Source organism: Panthera tigris, chromosome B1 (genome assembly GCF_018350195.1).
Source record: "Panthera tigris isolate Pti1 chromosome B1, P.tigris_Pti1_mat1.1, whole genome shotgun sequence".
NCBI lineage: Eukaryota > Metazoa > Chordata > Mammalia > Carnivora > Felidae > Panthera > Panthera tigris.
Genome location: NC_056663.1, coordinates 74,301,301 through 74,324,526, shown reverse-complemented (window position 1 = coordinate 74,324,526; position 23,226 = coordinate 74,301,301). Strand labels below are relative to the sequence as shown.

Sequence of the window (23,226 nt, the reverse complement as noted above, 5' to 3'; positions counted from 1 at the left end):
AGAGTCTTACTTTCATGGGGATATTGATATTAAATGAGATAAAATAAATAATATGCCTAGGATAGTCCTAGAAATGGTAGTGATGGTTATTATTTCTGGATAAATTTACAATAAATACCCCTTTTTATTACATTTGATACGTGTACAACTTTAAAAATATAATGTTCATATTTTTGAAAAAGGAATAGTTGAAAGAAATGAATTATTTTATAGGTTTTTTTAATTTAATTTTTTAAAATAAATTTCTTTAATGTTTATTTATTTTTGAGAGAGAGAGAGAGAGACTGAGCATGAGCCGGGAGAGAGACAGAGAGAGGGGGAGACAACAGAATCCTAAGCAGGCTCTGGGCTCTGAGCTGTCAGCACAGAGCCCGATGTGGGGCTCGAACCCCCAGACTGCAAGATCATGACCTGAGCCGAAGTCACACTCAACCTACCGAGCCACCCAGGCGCCCCAAATTATTTTATAGTTTAAATAGGACTCTTTTTCATATGCTGAAGAATAAAATCCTTTATTTTAACAAAATTTGACATTTGGGGTCAGATAAATTCCTTGTTGTAGAGGATTGGCCTCTGCATGTAGGATGGTTAGCGGCATCCCTGGCCTCTTCCTCCTGTTGTGACAAGCAAAAATGTCTCCAGACATTGCCAAATGACCCCTGGTGTGAGGAGAAACTCACCTCTGGTTGAGAACCACTGTTTTAGATTGTTTTAATTGATTTTAGTAAATTCCACTGAATTTCACTTATTTTTGCCTTCACAGTTTTTTGGAAGGAATCAATGTGTCTTCAAACTTGAGGGTTATTTTAATTGTGAGTGCTTTAATTTGGTGTCTATGTACCTGTGGCCTTAAAATAGAGGAACTCACAGAATAGAGACTCTTTAAATTCTGGGCACACAAAGGAAATCTTCACTTCAGGTTTTAGTCTTTCTTGTGTTGGAAAGTACTAAGACACACCTGCATAATAAGCTAATCACGTTACCATCATTAGACTCTAGCAATTACTTTATAAACTTCCGTTAATTCAAATAACTCATTATACCAAGATTTTAGTTAATGATTGCTTCATTTTATTTTTGGTAACAGTCCTTTTGCAAACTTATTCTGCGGATAGTTACCGAGTATCTGCTGTGTATCGAGTATCTGCTGTGTATCACACTGTGGATATGGTAGTGAATAAAAATGACAAAAATACTGCCATCAGGGAGTTGATATTCTAATAGACAGTCTAATGACTTTAGTCCAAGAAAATGCAGTACATACAAATGCTGCATTGTTTTGGATATTCACCTGCCACCTTAAGCCTGTTTCTTTTTCTTTTCTGTTGGTTTTGTTCTCTTTTGAGCTACCACTTACGCACAGTAAAACACAGATGTTAAGTATACAGCTCAGTGGAAGCACCACACACATCAAGATGTAGAACATTTCCAGGACTTTAACTGGCTCCGTCTTGCCCCCTTCAAGGCAGTACACTGCCCTGTCTCCCAGAATAATCACTGCTACTCTGACTTTAGCATCACAGATAGCTTTGGACTATTCCTGAACTACAAATAAATGGAATCTTACAGTATGTACTCTTTTTTGACTGGCTTCACTCAGTGTTATTCCTGTGAAGTTTATTCAGTACTGTTGTTTGTGGCAGTATTTCATTCTTTTTCACTGTGCTGTAGTTTTTCATTCTGTTAATATGTCACAATTTTGTATATCCATTCTTCAGTTGATGGATACCTAGGTTTCCAGTCTGTGGCTATTATGAATAAAGCTGTCGTGACCATTCTGGTGCAAGTCTTTTGGTGTACGTAACCACCTATTTCTATTGGGTATATACCCTAGCGTGGAATTGCTAGATACACGATGTTTGGCTTTGGTAGATGTTGTCAACTAATTTTCCAAAGTGGTTCCAGCAGCAGGTAAGAGTTCTAGTTATTACACATTCTTACCAATTCTTAGTATTGTCATGCCTTTTAATTTTAGCGATTCTGGTGGAAGCATAATATTCATCTCTCTAATGACTAATGATGTTAAGCGTATTTTCATATTGTTATTGATCGTTTGGATATTATCTTGCATGAAGTCCTTTTTCAAGCCTTTTGCCCATTTTTCTATTGGGCGTGTGCCTTTTTCTAATTTTTTTACAGGAGTTCTTTATTCTGGATATAAGTCATTTGTTTGGATATGTGTATTTCACATATTTTGTTCTAGTCAGTAGCTTGCTTTTGTACTCTATTAATGGTATCTTTTGATGAACAAAAGTTGCTAATTTTAATGAAGTCAAATTTATCTGTGTCATTTTAGTGATTTTTGTGACCCTTTTGAGAAATCTTGGCCTATCCCAGTATCATAAAGATACTGTTTTCTTCTAAAAGTTTTTTTTTAAGTTTATTTATTTATTTTGAGAGAGAGAGGGTGCAAGTGGGGGAGAAACAAAGAGAGAAAGAGAGAAAGAATCCCAAGCAGGCTCTTAGCTGTCAGTACGGAACCTGACGCAGGGCTCAAACTCACAAACCGTGAGACCATGACCTTAGCTGAGATCAAGAGTCAGATGCTTAACCAACTGAGCCACCCAGACGCTCCTGAATGTTTTTTTGTTTTGCTTCTCACACTTAGCTCTGTGATTCATCTTGAATTAAATTTTTGTGTAGTGTGATGCAGATGCCAAGGTTCATTTTTTTTTTTCCTCATATGAATATCTTATTGCTATTCACTGTTTATTGAAAAGACTGTCCTTTCTCCACTGGGAGCTTTTGCTGTCAATCAGGTGGTCATATATGTGTGGGACTGTCTCTGAACTCTGTTTTATTTCTTTGTCTTTTTGTCTATCTTTACAATAATACCACACTATGTTACTTAATTACTACACTAATTAAGTCTGAAACAAATATTATCTTTAACCTTAATACCTGGTGGGTAATTCCTCCAGCTCTGTTCTTTTTCTGGGTTGCCTTGTACTTAAACTTATTCATGACTCTTTACTTAACCTTATTTGCCTTTGAGTAGCACTGAAAAAAAAAATAGAGTCTTACTAGAGTGAAGTGATTTAAACCTTCAAATATCTGTATAAGCTCTTTGCTTATGCAGTTAAAGCCAGTTAACTTGCTGCTTTGTAAGTTTACTCATTGGTTAACGTCAGATTCTTCTTGGACATTTTCCTGCAGTGTTATTTCACTTCTCTTGGGTGGTAAAAGAAGAAAAAAAGATGTTCTCCTGGAGGCCTCCTTTTATTGGATATGAACTTTACCTGGGAAAGGCTCCTTAAGAAGCAGTTAACCTGGAGCACCCAGGTGGCTCAGTCAGTTGAGTGTCCAACTCTTGACTTCGGCTTAGGTCATGATCCCAGGGTTGGGAGATCGAGCCCTGCATTGGGCTCCACAGAGTGTGGAGCCTGCTTGAGATTCATTCTCTCTCTCTCTCTCTCTCCCTCCCTCCCTTCCTTCCCTCCCCCTCTTCCCCGCTCACATGCAGTCTTTCTCTATCTAAAAATAAAAAATAAAAGTGCTCAGTTGGTTACGTGTCTGACTTCAGCTCAGGTCATGATCTCACGGTTCGTGGGTTCGAACCCCGCATCGGGCTCTGTGCTGTCAGCACAGAGCCTGCTTCAGATCCTCTGTTCCTCTCTCTCTGGCCCTCTCTGCTCTCTCTCTCCGTCTCTCAAAAATAAATAAATATTTAAAAATAAATAAATAATTTAGAAATAAACAATATCTACTTCAAGTAGTATACCCCACTTCACCTCCCTAAAGAAATTCAACATGATAAAATTTCTGTATCTGCTCTTATTAAAAATATATGTATCACAAGAGTCTTTTATTTGATATGTTGAATTAAAATAAAATTGGCTGTGTGATCCCTTTCACCACGAGTGAAAATAATGTCTCAAAAGCAACTTTTGACCATTTTGAATAAATTATACTCAAGATCTTTTAGGCATATGTTTACTTCAGTTTTAGCATACTCCTTTGTTTTCCTGAGAAATAAAAGGAAAATTGCATTTAGCCTGAAATTCATGTTTATATTTTATTACTGATGAAAATTCATATGGAAAATAAGTGTTAAAATGTATTGTTTAGCGTTAGACTGTATTTTATAGACTAGCAAAGAGGTCTCATGGTAAACTGGATAATAACCAGAGTTTGCTCAAGTATTTTACTTATATACATCTTCCTTTTACACCTGTTTGTTGTTTAAAATCGTATCCTGGTTTTTATTTACGTTTATTTATTTTTGAGAGACAGAGAGAGCGTGAGCAGGAGAGGGGGCAAAGAGAGAGGGAGACACAGAATCAGAAGCAGGATCCAGGCTGTGAGGTGTCAGCACAGAGCCTGACACGGGGCTCGAACCACGAACCATGAGATCATGACCTGAGCTGAAGTCGGATGCTTAACCGACTGAGCCACCCAGGTGCCCCACATACTGGTTTTTATTTACAACTTAACTGCATAATGTACTCTAAAAAATATAGTCTTGTATAAAATGAAGATGGTAGTTTAAGTTGTTGTATCCTGGCTGACCAATTGGTGTCACTGTGGCACAGGCAGTGAAACTAAATGTTTCTGTCCTCGCTTTTGTGTCTCATTGCAGAGGTTTCATTTTTAATTTGGTTTCCCCTCTTAGTCTGTCCTACAAGAGGCCCTGGTTAGACTCTAACTTAGCATTCACATTCTGATAGAGATTATAATGAAAGAACTGGTCCTAGAAATCCCCTGGTAGCAACTTGACATATGTTAATATTTTGAGGTTTATTACTCTTTTTCTTAAGACAAGGAGCAACAATGATTTAGAGAGGATAGAATAAGAATCTTAGTATCATCACAGTTTTTTACAGCAAAAATATTTTTTTCTAAATAAAAATTCCTTTTTAAAGATTAGTAAAGTTTAATCTCTGAAGAATACAAATTATTCTTTGAGTTGTAAACTGCATATTATTTATAATTCTGTTGAAGTGCTAGTCAAAATATTAAAATCGTGAAATTCATGCCATGAATTAAAGAGAAGAAGCAAATATCAGTTCCATGTAGTTGAAATTTCTTGTTAATTAAGTTATACTTGGCAGATAGGGAAACTACCTTAGTATATATCACTGAAACAAAATTTTTTCTGTGGTTGGCCCAAAACTAAAATCCATAATTTCTGTTTTTCCACCTATGGACCTTTTCCTCAAGAAAAATGTACATATATACAAAACTACCAAATTTTGCATTTAGTTCTAGGGAGTTTAGGACTCCCTAAACTGAAGCCTGCTTATGGATCCTTAGTTTCCTGGGTCTTAAAAACCCCCGGTCTACAAGTTTTGAGTTAAATCACAGGATTTTAGTTTAGAGATCCCTGAGTTCCACTACTTTATTTTACAGTTGAGGAAAAGGGCCCTTGAGGTTGTGATGGAATTACCCAGATTAACTGGCTGTACCAAAGGCTTGTGTGATTTGATTGTAAGGAAAGTGAGGGCAAAAAATGTTTCCATTCATTACCTTATCTACAGTGCTGCCACATAATAGATCATTGAGGCTTTCATTTAAATGTTTGGTGAATAAATGAGTAAATGAATAAACACATGTTAAAGCCAGGACTAGAAACATGTTTCTAGACTTTTGTGGAAGATGTACTGCTTTTGGACTTGATCTATCCATCTTGTGTCCTTAATTTCCCAGCATGCATCATCGCTGTTGTTGTACTTGTTGTTGTTGTTGTTGAAGTTTTGTGTATGTGGTCTTTGTTGTTATTGTTGTTTCACTCTTTAATGCTTTTATTGAACTAAGTAGTTTTTCCATTCCCCTGTACATATCAGTCTGGACAGTGAACTCTAGCAGTCTGGAGAAGATTTGGAAAGGAATATAAGAATAGGAATTGTCAGAACACTTGTTTTGGATAGATTTCCTCCCCTCCCCTCAGTGTTGTAACTGTCCATTTACTTATCTGCTTTTCCTAAGAGATTGAAATCACCTTTAGGGCAGCTTGTGTGCACACAGCACAGTTTATGATTCACGGTAGTTGCTCAATAAAGGAAGTGATTCCAGTATAAAGACTTAAAATTTAACATGTTTTCTACTTCAGCCGTCCTACACTAGAGTTTGAATAGCATATGATGACCATTTGTCTCCGTGCTATATACTATTCAGTATAACATTTCTGCATTACTCACATCTGAAAAATTTAGGAGTTCTGTCAGTGGCAACATTGATTTGATGGAGACTTTCTCCAAAGACCAATTTTTACCAAATGTATAGCTTGGACCCTTTTAGAAGTATGGCAAATATTTTTCAAGGATCGTTTAACCCATGCAAATCTGGATTCATTTTTTTTTAATTTTTTTAGTGCTTTTTATTATTTTTTGAGAGAGAGAGAGACAGAGCATGAGCAGGGAGGGGCAGAGAGAGAGGGAGACACAGAATCCAAAGCAGGCTCCAGGCTCTGAGCTGTCAGCACAGAGCCCGGCATGGGGCTCAAACCCATAAACTGTGAGATCATGACCTGAGCCCAAGTCAGACGCTTAACTGACTGAGCCACCCAGGTGCCCCTAGATTCATTTTAATATTTACTTCAAAATATTAAAGTATTGAATATATTCTTAGTACTATTGCCACAAATTAAGTTTTAAAGTATGTGCATTATATAGAAGTCTACTAAATTAACTCTAGATTAGGATTTCTATTGAAAAAATATGAATAAATATAATTTTTAATGAGAGGCTGAAGCCTATCTATCTTAATTATGACATATTGTGCCTAGAAGATAGATTCTGCCTCTGTTTATAAGCAAATGCTGTCATATTTTTTTTTATTTCTAGAAGGAATTGTTTTGAATGTAGATACGTATAAATATTCCCACGGTGATAAGCCTTTGAATGAATTCAGCATTCCCTTGATGCAAGCTGGTATGTGATTCATTCTTACCAGACTTCATTACTACTTAGAATCTAGACTAAGGGGACTTGGGGATGGGGATGAGGTCAAGGAGGTAGGCAGTAAACCATCAAAAGATAGTAATTCTGTAAGTTCTTGTTAAATGTTTGTGGAATGAATGAGAGAGGAGAGAGAGAGAGAGAGGAGACTGAGAATTGTATATGTGTGTGTAAAATGGAGAAAATGGATGCGTCATATTTGCTAACTTGATCAAGTGGAATAACAGATACAGGAGCTTATGACCACAAAGAGAGTTATTAGACTTAAAATTCCAGAAGTGTTGCTTCCTGAGTGATGGCAAGTTCCCAAGAGTGGCCGTGGGAGTTCTGGTGGCTGAAGTAAAATGGGGCATGAAGGATGAAAGGCATTAGAGATGTAGAGGTTACTGCAATCTGAGACAGAAGAGTAGGTTGGAGTTACTATGTTAGTCTAGTATATCTTTTATTTGTCCTCACACTTTTTTTGGCCCTTTGTCCCCTACAAATTACCAAACCTGTATCAAACTACCAACTTTAGGCTTCCTACAAGTATACTAAGGGAAAAAAAAATCATACACTTTGACAGATTGCTAATACTACAACCCATTATTCTGTATCAACATAGGTAGGCAAGCTCATGCAATAGATTTTATTTCATTTTAAGTAATTGATACTTTGTATTAAAAAAAGTTAAGCAACAGACTACATACCGTGACATTATACATTGTTTTTTTGATGAGCTATGAAAACTCAGCTTGGACCTTATATTTCAGTTTGGAAAGAATTGCAGACTGAACAAGGAATCATTTCATTTTCTGAAACTGCCCGATGGCTTGCAAAAGGTTGGGAACACCGAGAATAATGGTGGGAATTAAGGATAGAGCAGAAGGCCCTCAATAAATATTTGGGATTAACTAGAAAGAAGATAGATGAGAATGTTAAAGTGGAGAAGAGGGCAATGAGGTAGTGTGGCCCACAGGGAAATGCGGGATGGGAGTCCACGTATTACACAAGTATGGAAAAACTGTTCTACGTAACAAGAGTTCCTCAAAATGTAGACAAAGAATTACCTGCATCAGAATCATGTGGCTTATTTGTTTGAAATTCTGGTGCCTGGACTTCGCACTCCAACTTCATGAGATCACAATGGACAGCTGAGAAGAATCCGAATTTTAATACGGTCTCAGGTGGTTCTTACGCAAACTAAAGTTTGAGAACTGGTAGTTTAGAAGTACCAGCAGAAAGCTGAGAAAATGCTAACCCTGCCTTTTACTCACTTGATAAATAGCATGTTGGAGAATAATCAGCTTTGACGTGAAGTAATTGTGGAGAGGCAGAGAGGTCACTATGAAGATGTTAAGGATGTTGCAATATGTTTATAGTAGGATTGGGGATGTGGAGATCTGTTTGAATAATAGCGGATACTCTTGATAGGCAGCTGTTAAAACAACAAAGGGGATTTTAAATTACCAAAATTCATAGAACATTTCACAGAAATTTTTCAATTTGTTTCTTTAAAAATTATGTAAATGTTTTGGAAGGTTTTATACATTTTGAGGGATGAGATAAGATGCATAAATTGAGAAAATTGCTAGTAAATGAATATATTGGTGTTATATCTACTAGCCGCTAGGAATGAATACTAAAGGGGAACAAGATAGATAAGCATCCTGATCTTTAGAAAGCTTTTACAGTCTGCAAGAGGAGAGAATATAGAAATTAATTAATTTACAAATTAATCTTATTCCTTTAATGTTTATCTTGAGAAAGAGAGCGCACACATATGTGGTCATGCGAGATGGGGAGGGGCAGAGAGAGGGAGAGAGAATCCCAAGCAGGCTTTGCACTGTCCGGGCAGAGCCCAACATGGACTTCATCCCACGAACCATGACATTGTGACCTGAGCCAAAATCAAGAGTCAGATGCTCAACCAGTTGAGCCACCTAGGCACCCCCACAAATTAATTTTAATATCATGTGAAAAGTAATATACTAGTCCAAGTATAGCATGGTCTGAGAACTGATAGGAAGAGTATGGAAAGATTACCTGAAGCATTGCTAGGCAAGCTGAATCTGAAGGATGAGCTGCCAAATGAAAAGTGAAGGGTGTTCCCATCAGAGGCAACTATAATGAGCTGAAAAGTGTGTGAAACTGCAGAATTGAAAATTTGCTGTTGTTGAAGTGGAGACTGTGGGGCCAGATGTGTGAGAAATGAGGCTAGAGTTAAGTAGAGACCAGATCCTGCAACACCTTAAAATCATGTTGAGGAGTTTGGGATTTTACCTAAAAGGCAATGGGGGGAGGGGCACTAAAGGACATAAAAATGGAAGTATCTCAATCAGATTCACATTTTTTAAAAAAAATTTTAATGTTTATTTTTATTTTTGAGAGAGAAAGAGACGGACAGAAACAGACAGGTGAGCGGGGAAGGGGCAGAGAGAGAGAGGGAGACACAGCATCCGAAGCAGGCTCCAGGTGCTGCCCTGTCAGTACAGAGCCCGATGCAGGGTTCAAACTCAGAGACCACGAGATCATGTCTGAGCCGAAGTCAGATACTTAGCCAACTGGGTCACCCAGGTGCCCACAGAGTCACATTTTAGAAAGCTATCTCTGTCTACAGTTTGAAGAATGAATTTCAGGGGTGCCAAGACTAGAGACACAGGAGATGGATCGGTTAGGTCGCCAAGGGAAGTAGAGAAGTTAGATGTAAGACTTCTCTCTTGTGGAGAAGCTAGAAGCAGTAAGGAAAACCAAGCCATTTTTACAGAAGTAGATGGAGGAAAATTGGGAGAATGTAGTGTAAGGAAACTAAGGGAGAAGAGAGTTCATGTAATTTGTAGACTACTTGGAGAATCCTTACAGATTGTTGCCATCCCTTCACAGCTTTATGGAAGCTGTTACTACAGATACTATTTTGTATCCTCTCAGAAGGATTTGAAACATACATGAAACGTTTTTGCCAAAAGCGTTCTATTTTGCTTCAGCTTAATTGTTTGAAAATTTATTTTTAAAAAGTATTAAATGCTGAGTATTATCCTAGTGCTTGAACAGAAAGTTAACTTTGGGTTTATTCCATTTTATTGTATACTGGTTAAGCATGACTCTGCTAAGTCCTAAACTTTGAATTGAATGTCAGTGACATAAAAATGCAAATTAGGGATTTTATGTTGTTGGTTATAGTGGGCTCATTGTCTCTGAAATACATTCTGGAAACCATAGGGGTAAATGCAGTAGCAGACATTTGAATAGTTACTAAGCTATGTAAGACACTTTTAAAAAGAATTAAAGATCATGTAAAGGCACATTTTAAGTTTTTGTGAATTATGAGGCTAAACTATATTAGCTAGAGAGTGTGTATTTTATAAAAAACAAAAACAAGTCAACAAACACGTAAAATACTTACGTGTGTTATCTTACAAGTCATACATTCCCCTCACATAACCCATATTATTTTGTGTTGCATTCAGCTGCTGGACAACTATCAAAATGATAATTCTGTTCCGAATCTGAACGGACCCATTTGTACCACTTTTGGTTAGGCTCCTTTTGTTAGTGACAGTTTAGGCTTAGGAAGACCTTAGTGCTTTTCAGATTTTACAGCTGTTTTACATAAAGGTTTTTTCTGGAAGAATTTTTGTTTGTTGAGTAAAGGACCCCTGGGAGATCATTGGGAGGGGTCTGAGTGAGATGTATCTTCAGACAACCAGGAGTTTCTTCTAGAGGCCATGCCTGACAAGATGGGAGACATCCCTGTACCTTCTTGAAAATTTAGGTAATCTGAGATATCCATCATGTTTACTGTTTAACCTCTTACCAACTACTACTACGCTGTATCTCTTTACTGGGAATTTACACAATACTTTGGGACAGGACATATGATTAAAATGAGTAATGTTCTTTCAGATAAGTTCCAAGAATACAGCAAACACAGTTGTCCTGTACCTACTGTATGCCATTTTAATTTTGTTTGCATGCATGTTTTTATTCCTCATATTTTGAGGGATGTCTTCGATACTTATTTTCTTAGCGAGAGCTAAAAGCTGTCAAGACTTTGAGCAAGGCAACATTCAAGGAAGCCATTCCAAAAATAGTTGAGCTTAATGACCAAACTTGCAAAGTTTAAAAAATGTCTTGGTAGTTTGGCAGTATTTATTTTGTAAGTGATAGATTTGTCTTTCGGAGAGAAAAGATCGTCTGGTTTTAATGTAAATATTAATAAAAGGATCATTAATATTTAAAAAATATTAGAAACCACTGGAGGCACCTGGGTGGTTCAGTCTGCTAAGTGTACAATTTCAGCTTCAGGTTATGATCTTACGGTTTGTGACTTAAAGCCCTGCATCGGCTTGTGCTGACAGTGCCTGCCTGCCTAGGATTCTCTCTTTCTGCCCCTCCCCCACTCACATGTGCCTGCTTTCTCTCAAAAATAAATAAACTTTTTTTTAAAACCTAGAAATTACTGATTTAGTATATTAAAAAATAAACTGGAAAGATAATTTATTCCGTGAAATGAACAGACTCAGATTTGGTTTAAAAATGGGAAGTAGATAAAACTGAGTGTAATTATTTTTCTTTTTAATTCTAAGTACTCTTCAAAACAATATTCAGATGAAAAGAATATTGTCCTGTGACGAGGTTTTAAGTGGCATTAGGAAAAGGGAAAAGGAACAAAAGAGCTCATTTCTTTAGTGCTATTAGGAAATTACAAGTTGAAAATGTATTTGCATTAGTGTTTAAACTTCAGATTCTGAAATTGTCACTTTTAAAAGGTATTTCTTTAAATCTTTTTGAAAACAATAGGAGCTAATGAATTCTAAGTCTCTAACAAATTGCTTGTAGCTCTTTACATTTACTCTACATTACAGTTAATATTGTTTCTTGAGGCCTAGCCCTAACTATATTGCTAGTTAGTAACTAAATGACACATTTTTGTGTCCCAGTTTTTTCATCTGAGAAATAGTAGTAATAGTACCAATTGCTTGATCATTTTTACGGTCCTGCACTGTCATGCGGAGAGAGGACTGCCTGTACGTTAAAGTGATTAGAACAAATCCTAGCACATAGGAAGTGTTCACGAAATGTTTTTCACTCTAATTATTAGCAATAGCATTAATTAGTTATAAATATGATTGTAGTAGGGGAGAGGGATGGCTAACATTAACTGAGTGCCTAAAAATATGTACGAGGTGCTTTGCTTATATTAATTGTCTCACATAAATTTTCATAGAACTCTGAGGTAATTTTTAGCTTCTTTTTACAGCTGAGCAAACAGGGACTAACAAAGTTTTTAAGCACTTGCCCAGGGTCATATAGCCCCTTAATAGGAAAGCTGGTCTGTCTGAATTATCTTTCCAGGTCTTTCATGTTTCTAGTAATAGTTGGTTCTTGATGAGACTGTGACAATCTTTAAAAAGTAATTTAAGGGTCTTTGCTCTTGATAAACATCTTTAAAATATGCTGTACAAAATTCAAAAGATAATTCTATGAGGGATTCTAATTAGGGTGGAGAAAGCAAGGTTAAATCTTTGTGGCTTGCTTGTATTTATTATTGTGTTATTGTGCTGTTTTTTTAATGTTTATTATTTTTTGTTTGTCCCCATAACGATTACAAATAAGATTTTTAAAATTAAAAAAAATTGTTCTAGTTTTGCTTGGATAACAAATTATTGGAGTAGGCACCTTTTTTAAGGCCAATTCAAAGAGATGTCCCTGGTAAAACTGATGTTAATTAGTTTTCTATTTGGGGGTAGACCTGTCACTTTCATTGGATTACCGAACAGTTTCTTTTGGTCTTGCTAATGAATCTTGGTTTGGTTTAGTTTGGTTTAGTTTGATTTTGCAGGGGGGGGAAGGGGGGTTAGGGTAGAAATTGGCAAACTGATCCTATGTAAATGCAAGGGATCCAGAATAGCTAAAAGGGTCTTGAAAAAGGTGAACAGAGTTTTAGGACTCACTGGTTTTAAAATTTACTACAAAGCTACAATAATCCAAACAGGTTGGGACTGGCATAAGGAGACATAGGTGAGTGGAGCAGAACTGAGAGTACAGAAACAGATCTCTACATTCATAGTCAGTTGAGTTTCAGCAAGGGTGCCAGGAATTTTCAGTGAGGAGAGGATAGTGTTCAACAAATGGTGCTAGGACAACTGGATGTCCATATGCAGAGAATGAAACTGGACATGGACCTCACGCCATGCTCAAAAATTAACTCCAGGGGCGCCTGCCTGGCTCAGTGGAGCGTGTGACTCTTGATCTTGGGGTTGTGAGTTTGAGCCCCGTGTTGGGTCTGTAGAGATTGCTTAAACATAAAATCTTTTAAAAAAAGGAACCTCAAAATTGATCAAAGATTTAAATATAAGAGCTGAAACTATAAAACTCTTAGAAGAAAAAACAGGTATAACTCTCTGACTTTGGATTAGGTACTTTAGTTTCTTAGTTCTAGAACACCAAAAGCACAAGCAACAAAAGAAAAAAAATAGATAAACTGGACTTAATAAAAATGTAAAACTTTTATGCTTCAAAGAACACCATGAAAAAACTAAAAAGGCAGCCCACAGAATGGGAAAAAATACTTACAAATCATATATCTGATAAGGGAATTGTGTCTTAAAACTCACATGGCTCACTCGCTCACACTTCTTTGAGGAATCTGCCCACATTTTACTACCCCGGAGAGACCTTCCCTCAATACCCAACCCAAAGTAGCACCCTTTTCCCTGTCACTCTGTATCCCTTTTATCCTGACTTGAAAAGAAACATACTGATTTACTACTTGTTACTTAACAGCACTCCTTACATGGCATGCATTTATTTGTTTACTATCGGGCTAGTCTTCCTTCCTCCCCCCATGAGAGTCAGATTTGGACAGAGACTGTTTCCTACACCGCTCCATCTGTAGTGTCGAGAGCAGTGACTGTCATTGGTGTTCAGTAAATGTTGTGACAATGAATAAATAAATCCTTTATGTTCCAGAGCTCATGCAGAACTTTCTCTTTTCCTATTTGGTTCTCATGGATTGAGTCCCTCTTCTTAATTCCTCTGATACCTGTTGTCTTTACTTTGGCGACAAGTTCAACTTTCACATTAATATTTGTATATCTTGTCTCTCCAATGAGGCAAGGGCTGTACCTTACCTTTTTCTTTGTGCAGAAAGTCTAACATACAGCAAGAGGAAGCAGATACTCATTAAATTAAATTTTAAAGTAAACCTGTTGCTGTAGCAGCTTCTTAATCTATATGGTGTTGAGTCACAAGTCCTTTAGTTCATTCAACAAATTCATTTATTCATTTGACAATATTTATTAAACATCTCCTACATCCCAGGCGCTATTTCAGGTGCTAAAAATACAGCAGTAAACAAACTAAGCAACATCCCTGTTCTAGTGAAACTTACAGCATATAGAAAGAGGAGGTAAAAATAAACACAAATACACGTAATATGTTACCGAGTGATAACTGCTCTGAGGAGGATAAAATAGAGGAAGCAGAATAGGGAGTTCCAGTGTGAGGTTGTGAGAGTTGCTCAAGGGGGAAAGCCTCTCTCTACCTAAAGGAGTAAGCCCTATAGATGTCAGGTACAAGAAAGCATTCAGGAAGAAAAAACAGAAGTACAGGGCCCTGAAACAAAGATAGGTTTATTGTTTTTGAAGGAACTGTGTGGCTGTAAGACTGAGGCTGGTAGGAGATGAAGTCAAATCCTGTAATCCCTTGAGAACATTTAATAGTCTGGGTTTTACATTAGGTGAGATAGGAGGCTGTTGGAGAGTTTTTGTACAGGGGCTAATTTTGGTTGACGTGTGCAGTTAGAGGTGTGTGTCTTGGATAGAAGCAGGGAAACCAGTTGAGAGGCTCTTAGAGTATCCAGGCGAAATATGATTCTAGCTTAGACCAGAGTTGTAGCAGTGGAGGTGGTGAGAATTGCTTTCATCCTGAATGTATTTTGAGAGTAGATCGGATAGAATCTGCTTAATGGTTTGGATATGGACTTGAGCGAAAGAGTCGAAGATAACTCCTAAGATTTTGGTGGTAGAGATGCTGTTTAACTGAAAGGAGGGAAAATAAAGATGCCATTATTTTGTTTTGTCTGTTGGGCATTGGGGATTTACTGTGGAATCAGTCAGTTTGAGACATACCAAGTTTGAAATGCCTACTTAATATCCAAGTTGAAATAAAAGTATGTGATCAGATATATAGGAGTTAAAGAGGGAGGCCCAGGTAAGACACCTAAATTTGGGAGTTGTCAATGTATAGATGGTTTTCAAAGCCAGAAGAATCAATACAGTCACCCAAGAAGAGACTATAGGAGAAGAAGTCCTCTGACTGAACCCTGGGACGCTCCAGAATTTGGAGGAGATGAGGAGGAATCCACAAAGGAGACAATAGAACATAACAGATGTTGTATGAGGAAAATCAGGAGTATCTGAAGCTAGCTGAGATGTTGAAAGTACCACAGGAGAGGACAGTTACTTGTGTCAAATTACCTGTTTGATAAATGGTAAATGATAAATTTGATCAATCAAATGTTTGATGAGATGAGAATCGACCTCATTATTTATTAATTCATGGCCCATCACACCAATCAAATAATTGCCTAGACAAAATTAATGAGCTTCTCAAGAAAATCCCTCTCAACAACATGCCAGTTATGAGAGATTGTATCTGTTAAATTTTGACTTTGCCAATTAGAAAATTCAAAACGTTAGTTCTGAGTTTTCAAATTATAACTACATTATATGTGATATGGTACTGTATTAAAGATTTCAAAAGACATATTTATGTTTTAGTGCATCATTTGTCATTATCGTGGGAAACCAGTGGAATCCATTCATAGACTGATTATGAAAATTGGGTAATTCCTCATATCCAAGCCAGACGAAATAAAGAAATTTTGGACATCTGTATTTCTTGGCTTTCTCTCTTTTTTTTTTTGAACTGTAAGACTGAGTGTGGAATATTGTATTTGTTACAGCTAGCTTCCAATTATAAGCCAATCTGCAGTTGGATTGACTAATGTCAGTATTTAACATAAAATGAATAGCAGAAGATTTCTTTTTCCCCACCCTGATTGAAATCCAAGAAGCCTTGCTTATTACCTAGATAACCTTGAAATCAAAGGAAAATTAATACTGCAAGTGAATGATTTGTTTATATTGACCAGGCTCATGATTGTATTAGACATCAGTTAGTTTTTACATAATAGTGACTTTTTAGTCATCTTAATTCTGTCCTTTAAAATGATTTTTCTGATGTATCAGTAGCTTAGAAATTTGAAAATTGAATTTTTGATATCTGCCTGTTGCTTAATTCTAGAATAACAAATATTTTGTATTTGACATTCACTATACCTCTTAATAGCAAATCTTGCTGAATTTGCTGCTGGTTATACATCATTATAGAATGCTACGACAGCATGAGAGAATACCACATATAGAGAAAAAGATAGTTGAAGATGTGATTAAAAGGGCACCATTATGCTGAACTGCTACATGGTGTGAGATTTTTTATGAAGATTTTCTCTTTTATTCAAATGTTGCCAAGGATCTGAAGCGTTCATTACCAGCTGGACTTGGTCTCTCAGAAACCCAAATTACATCTCATGGCTTTGACAGTACCAAAGAGGGGGTTATTGAAGCAGGAGCATTTCAAGGTAAGAGCCCATGTATTTTTAAAGATGGCTGGGGTGGAGGATGGGAGAAATGCATCAAAAGCAACCTTCATTTATAAACCATAGTAAAGTCATTTAATTCTGTGACAAAACACTGATTTTATAAGCATAATCTGTTTCTCTTCAATTTAAACAATCTAGGAATTGTCTTAGTAGTCTTCTTTATATAAATAAATCAATATGCATAATTTCACTGATTATTAAAGGATTGGTTTTAGAATATTAAAATACTCAAAAAGTTATATCCAAAATGCAGATTTAAGCTATTTTAGCTTTTAACTACAAAATTTATAGCAATAAGTCAATGTTTTGTATAAGTACGTATTTCCTGTTTCAAAGCAATTAGAAAAATAACTTTTATTTTTCCTATTATACATTCCATATAAGAGGTCTCCAAAACCACCCTCAGAGTCAGTAATTTGCTAAGAGTACTCACAGGACTCCATACATAGTCATGACTATGATTATTACAAGGAAAGTATACCAAGCACAAGTAGCAAAGGCAAAGGATGCCTGAGGCAGAGTCTGGCAAAACTGGGCATAAACTTGCAAGGGTCTTCTTCCAGTGCAGTCACACAGGACATGAGTCGGCAGTCATTGATTATGCTTAATTCCCGTAGCAGATTGTGACAACGTGTACGAAACGTTGCTAACCAGGGAAGCTCAGGAAAGACTGAGTGCTCAGTGTTTTTATTGGAGATTGCTTGCATAGGCACCCTCTGCCTAGCATGTACCAAGATTCCAGACTCCTAGAAGAAAAAAAGGCGTTTAGCATAAACCACATTGTTTGTATAAATAGTTTAGGCAGAGTGAGCCAGTCTTAACCATTCGAGGAATGGAGGGAATTGTCCCCCTGCCTCAAAAAAAGTTTCCGAATGCCAACCAAGGGCCAATCTTGTAAGCTGGTCTTTTTAAGGATAAACAGACTTGCCATGTTAACTGTTTTCTACACCCATTTCATGTATATAAAGAAAAAAGTGATGTGCTTTTAATACTCTTCCCTATGATAACCTTTTTCAAGTGTTTTTTTCATTTTCACATGAGTGAAAGTAAAACCATGTAAACATTTGGATGTAAATAATGGATTGTTTTCTTGACAGAGCTATAGTTAAAAATAGTAGCTACATTCGATGTTCAGTGAAATATATTTTAATAATTCATTATAATTTCATAAAATGAAAAAATTCTCGGCATCTTTGTAATCCTTAGCCCTCTTGTAGATAAATAGTATTCTATATTTTTATTATACTAATAGCCAGTACTTTATTGAAAAACAACTTCTGTTTTGAAATATATTCTTTCCTAAATGGGTCCTGAAAATAAGCATTTAGAAGAATCCAGAATAACAACCTCTACTCTAGGCTGTAAAGTGAATGGACTATCTAAGTGATTTTTTTTCATCCTTATATTCAGAGAAATAAAACCGTAGAAAGGGAGCATATGTGTCCATATCTCAGTAGTCATTATGTAGCATTCTGGCATTCTTATCTAGGTTATCTAGGGGATAACTTTGATTTTGAAAGTCTTGACTGAGTGCCTAAAATTATGAGTACTTAAAGATAAAAGGCTTATTTTATGTAATGTGACCAGTTTTGGACCAGTCACCAATTTTCAAATTTAAATGTCAGTAGAGAGGGGCGCCTGGGTGGCTCAGTCGGTTAAGCATCCGACTTCGGCTCAGGTCACGATCTCGCGGTCCGTGAGTTCGAGCCCCGCGTCGGGCTCTGGGCTGACAGCTCAGAGCCTGGAGCCTGCTTCAGATTCTGTGTCTCCCTCTCGTTCTGACCCTCCCCCATTCATGCTCTGTCTCTCTCTGTCTCAAAAATAAATAAAACATTAAAAAAAAATTTTTTTTTAAATAAATGTCAATAGAGAATTAAAAAATACTTTAAAAATAATTTTATTTATTTATTTATTTATTTGAGACAGAGAGAGACAGAGCGTGAGCAGGAGAGGGGCAGAGAGAGAGGAAGACACAGAATTTGAAACAGGTTCCAGGCTCTGAGCTGTCAGCACAGAGCCCGACACGGGGCTCGAACTCACAAACTGTGAGATCATGACCTGAGCTGAAGTCGGACGCTCAACCGACTGAGCCACCCAGGCGCCCCCCCAAAAAAATTTTTTTAATGTTCATTTATTTATTTTGAGAGAGAGCAAGGGGAGGGCCAAAGAGAGAAGAGAGGGAGAATCCCAAGCAGGCTCCACGCTGTCAGCGTAAAGCCGGACGCGGGCTTGAACTCACGAACTGTGAGATCATGACCTGAGCCACTCAGGCACCCCCCAAAATACTTTTACTATTAAGGTGTTTTAAGTATTCCCAATGAAATTATTTAACTGACGTTTGGGTTAATCTCTTTTCCCTTAAGTAGAAAAATATTATACAATGATTGAAATTGACCATTATAAACTGTTGAGTGTAAGCATGGAAATGCTGATCAGTTTCACTTTCTTATTGATACATACTAGTCCTTCAGATTGGAATAAAAAATATGTTTCCTGATAATGGCAATAATGTATGTCTCTTTGAATTGACTTTATTAAAACATTTTTTAAAATAAACTACATTGTTGATGTGTATATTAAAAAGATAATCATTCTACCATATGCAGATTAATTAAGCACTTACAAGAAAGTTGTAGTTTTTGTTTTCTGGGTTTTTTTTTTTTTTAAAGAAAGTTGTTGTTTGGGGCGCCTGGGTGGCTCAATCGGTAAGTGTCTGGCTTTTAATATCAGTGCGGGTCATGATCTCATGGTTCAGTTTGTAAGATCTGGCTCTGTGCTGATAGTGTGGAGCCTGCTTGGGATTCTCTCTCTCCCTCCCCCACCTCTCTGCCCCTCCCCTGCTCTCTCCAGTGCTCTGTCTCTCTCAAAATAAATAAATAAACTTAAAAAAAAAAAGTTGTAGTTTTTGTTTTTTTGAGAGAGAGCGACAGAGAGAGACAGTGTTAGTGGGGTAGGGGCAGAGAGAGAGGGAGACACAGAATCTGAAGCAGGCTACAGACTCTGAGCTGTCAGCACAGAGCCCAGCACGGCTCAAACCCATGAACTGTGAGATCACTGACCTGAGCCTAAGTTGGACACTTAACCCACTGAATCACCCAGGCACCTCAAGTTGTAGTTGTTTTAAGTCCCTTGTTTGTGTTTTTGTTTTTGTTTTGTTTTGTTAATGTTTATTTTTGAGAGAGAGAGAGAGAGAGACAGAGCACAGGAGGGATAGAGAGAGGGGGGGACACAGAATCCGAAACAAGCCCCAGGCTCTGAGCTGTCAGCACAGAGCCCGACATGGGGCTCGAACCCACAAACCATGAGATCAGGACCTGAGCCGAAGTCACACACTTAATCAACCCCTACCAAGCCACCCTCGCTCCCCTAAGTGTACTTGTTTTAAGGTATTTACAGATAAATTGGAATGAGAAAAAGTAACATGATTAAAACTTCTGAAATAGATCTTATGAAAAAAACGTTAAAGGAGTTGGGGCTGTTTTTTTAGCTCTCTGGAAAAATGACTGAATGATAACAATGACTTTATTACTTGAATGATAACAATGACTTTATTACTTGAATAGTTGCTCCAAGAAAAGTATTAACCATTTACTTTTCCATCTCTAGAGCAAATTTAGGAGAAATGATACTTAAGTTTAGCCTAACAACAATTATTGAAATCTACCTAACAAATACATTGCAAAATTAGTAACAAGGAAATTATAAATAAATCAAAGCTCATGAGAGTGAATTATACTTGGTACCTAGTTTTGTTTTAATGGGGTATCGATCATTACATACATATATTCATATTCCTAGAGTTCTGTTGTTGACGTGAAATGGAGCTAATTCCCCAAATTTAGTCCATTAGCAAGATTTTTGCTTTTTAAGAATTATTTTTTATTGGATAGTGAATGATTTTAGTAGCTAACTTCATCTAAATTAGTGGTTTAAAGGGTTGAAGTTACATAGAAATGATAATTTGAAGATAGGGAATATTGAAGATACAGAGAAGTGATAATTACCCTTGAAAGTAAAATGAGAAGGCTGAAGTACCCAGTTACCAGGGCACCATAGCTTTTGCTATCTTAGTTTGCAAAGTTCTGTATCATTTGTTGAATATATTATACACATCTCCTTTTGTGTCATGGGATTATGTCTTATGCAAGGTTAATACACAGTAATAACCAGAACAACGGAGCTCTGTTCAGGGATCATCAAGAAATGGAACTACAGTAGTTGTCTTTTATTTAACGCTTCCTTCTATGATAGAAACCTTTGTGCCTTGGAGAGTAGAGATAGTCTTTGTTTAAAATGGTGATTGGATTGGATAACCTATTTAAATGCCTTCTAACTCAACAAGTAACTTATGGATCAGTGTTTCCTGTATTGAATTTAATAATGGAGATTTTTATGGTGTGAATTCAGAACATCTGAGTCTCTGATAAGCTGTTTTAACCCCTCTGGGTTTTCTTCTGTGGTTTAATGTCAGAGTTAGTTGATTTCTGTCATTCCTTCTAGTTTTAAATTTTATGGTTCGGCAGATTTAAAGAGATAAATATCTCTCACTTTGAAGGGTAATGCTAGTCTATTTCGATCTATTGTTTGGATTTTAATGTTAGATCTAGTTCATTTTAAGGTTTTCTTATTATTAAAAGTGGTGACTGTTTCTCCATCAGATCTTAGTATATCTGGAATATAACCAGTTATTACTAACTCTAAGTAAAGAAATTTGATCTTGATTTCTGTCCTATTAGAAAATTTTAATTATAAATTTGATTCATTTCTAGAGAACTGGAAGAGAGTATAGCTGAAATAAAAGATGCTTATGGGTGTTAAAATATTTTCAACTGAATACTGAAGGACATTAATAATTTTTCAGCTTGCAATGATCATTCCCTTAAAGATGTACGACCTTCAGACTTTAAAATAAAGAAAGCAGTTGAAGTTATAAGTTTTCCTTGGTTTAATACTGGACATTATCAACAATGTTGGATAGTCCGTTTTCTCACTTTGTAGATAACTAAGGCTCAGAGACATTAACTAATTTGCTAACATATTCCCGATACTATGTGGTAAATAGAGCCAGAATTTCAAACACAGAGTTAAGAATTTAAAATTCAGTTGTGTTTGATTAAAATACTATTTTTTTTTTCCCTTCAGTTCTCAAACTTGGTTGAGTTAGAGAATAATCTGAGTGGCTTTTAAAAAACTATAGATGCCTAATGCACAACATGGTGACTATAGTTAATAATACTGTACTAGAAACTTGAAATTTGCTAATAGAATAGATCTCAAATGTTCTCACCACACAAGAGAAAGCAAAAGAGGTGATAGGTGTATTGGTTTGTGTGGTAATCGTTTCACAGCGTATACATATATCAAAACGTCACATTGTGCACCTTAAATATATATTTAAATTTTATTTGTTTAATAAATAAAAACAATTAAATGAAAAAATTAATACTGTCAAAAAAAAACCCCAAAAAACAAAAACCTTACAGATGCCCACTGATGACCAGTAGATGCGGTGGAGTGTCACAGCTATGCTTTAAAAGCTCCATTCTTATGATTAGCTAGAATAGCACTTTATATCAGCACTTCTCAAGCATCAGAATGCATACAAATCACGTAAGGATCTTATGAAAATGCAGATTCTAGTTCAGTAGGTCTAGGGCAGGACCTGAGTTTTTGCGTTTTCAATGACCTTTCAGGTGAAATAATTGATATAGTTCCCTTGCATCCATAGTATGAATAGCAGTGATCTACACTATGTGCTATTGGATTTATGATGTAAAATTTTAGGCTATAATTCCTGTGAAGGCTGTGATTCATTCACATTTTTGTGAATTTTAGTTATAATTTTGATACATTTTTACATACCTTTGGATTTTTACTTGAAGAGTTTTCCTTCGAATGTAGGAGTAACGATGTACAAAATATTTCCTTAAGCTTTAAATCGTTCAACTATGGAACTTTAACCACATTCTGTTAAGTGATTTGGAAATAGCAGAACCCAGGTAAAGTCCTGATTTTGCGAGGTCTTGCCAAGTTTCTTCCTATAGCTCTGTGTATTGTTTAGTTTCAACAGTTGGCATGAGAAGTTTCTACAAGAACTCAGCCTGGTAGCACCCATTTATTGTTAGTCCATTCTTGCAAGAAAGCAAACTATATTAATTCCAATTTTTAATCCTCGTTTTTGAGTATTTTAACGGAAATGTCATTAAACCTATATTCAAAGTGTACAACATGTGGAGGAGGAAAAGAGTTTTCACAGTTAAATGTCTACCCTTTTCAGGTTCCCCGGCACCACCATTGCCATCTGTTATGTCTCCTAGCAGGGTGGCAGCTAGTCGCCTGGCTCAACAAGGAAGTGATTTAGTTGTTCCTGCAGGTATTCTCTGCACTCACTGATTGGATAAAGCCCTTCTTGCTCCTTCTGAAACTAAACTAATTCACTCAGTTTCATAATCCCTTGCTTTATATTCTTAGGTGTGTGTAATTCTGGCTTTTGTGGTGGCTGCTTCTTTTTTTTTTTTTTTTTTTCTTTTTTTAACAATAATGTAAATAATCTTTTCTAGCCATCCCTATCTTTCTGGCTTTTCAAAGTTATTAACTTAAACCTGAAATTTAATTCCCTTTGATTTAAAAACATGGTAAGATTTGATTCATTTTAAATCATGTTTTCTTTGCTCTATAAAATGT

General features: G+C 36.4%; 1 protein-coding gene across 7 annotated transcripts in view; it reads left to right on the top strand.

Moving 5' to 3' along the window:
- ARFIP1 (ADP ribosylation factor interacting protein 1) overlaps nt 1-23,226 on the top strand; it is a 125,618-nt gene that overhangs the window by 50,100 nt on the left and 52,292 nt on the right. For 5 of the 7 annotated variants that reach the window (XM_007084183.3, XM_042983757.1, XM_042983756.1 and 2 more), the window contains 2 exons: nt 16,413-16,521; nt 22,820-22,915. In XM_007084183.3, the coding sequence (XP_007084245.1) occupies nt 16,413-16,521; nt 22,820-22,915 (205 nt within the window). The remainder of the gene's footprint in view (nt 1-16,412; nt 16,522-22,819; nt 22,916-23,226) is intronic. The other 2 variants (XM_042983759.1, XM_042983758.1) reach the window with 1 other exon arrangement.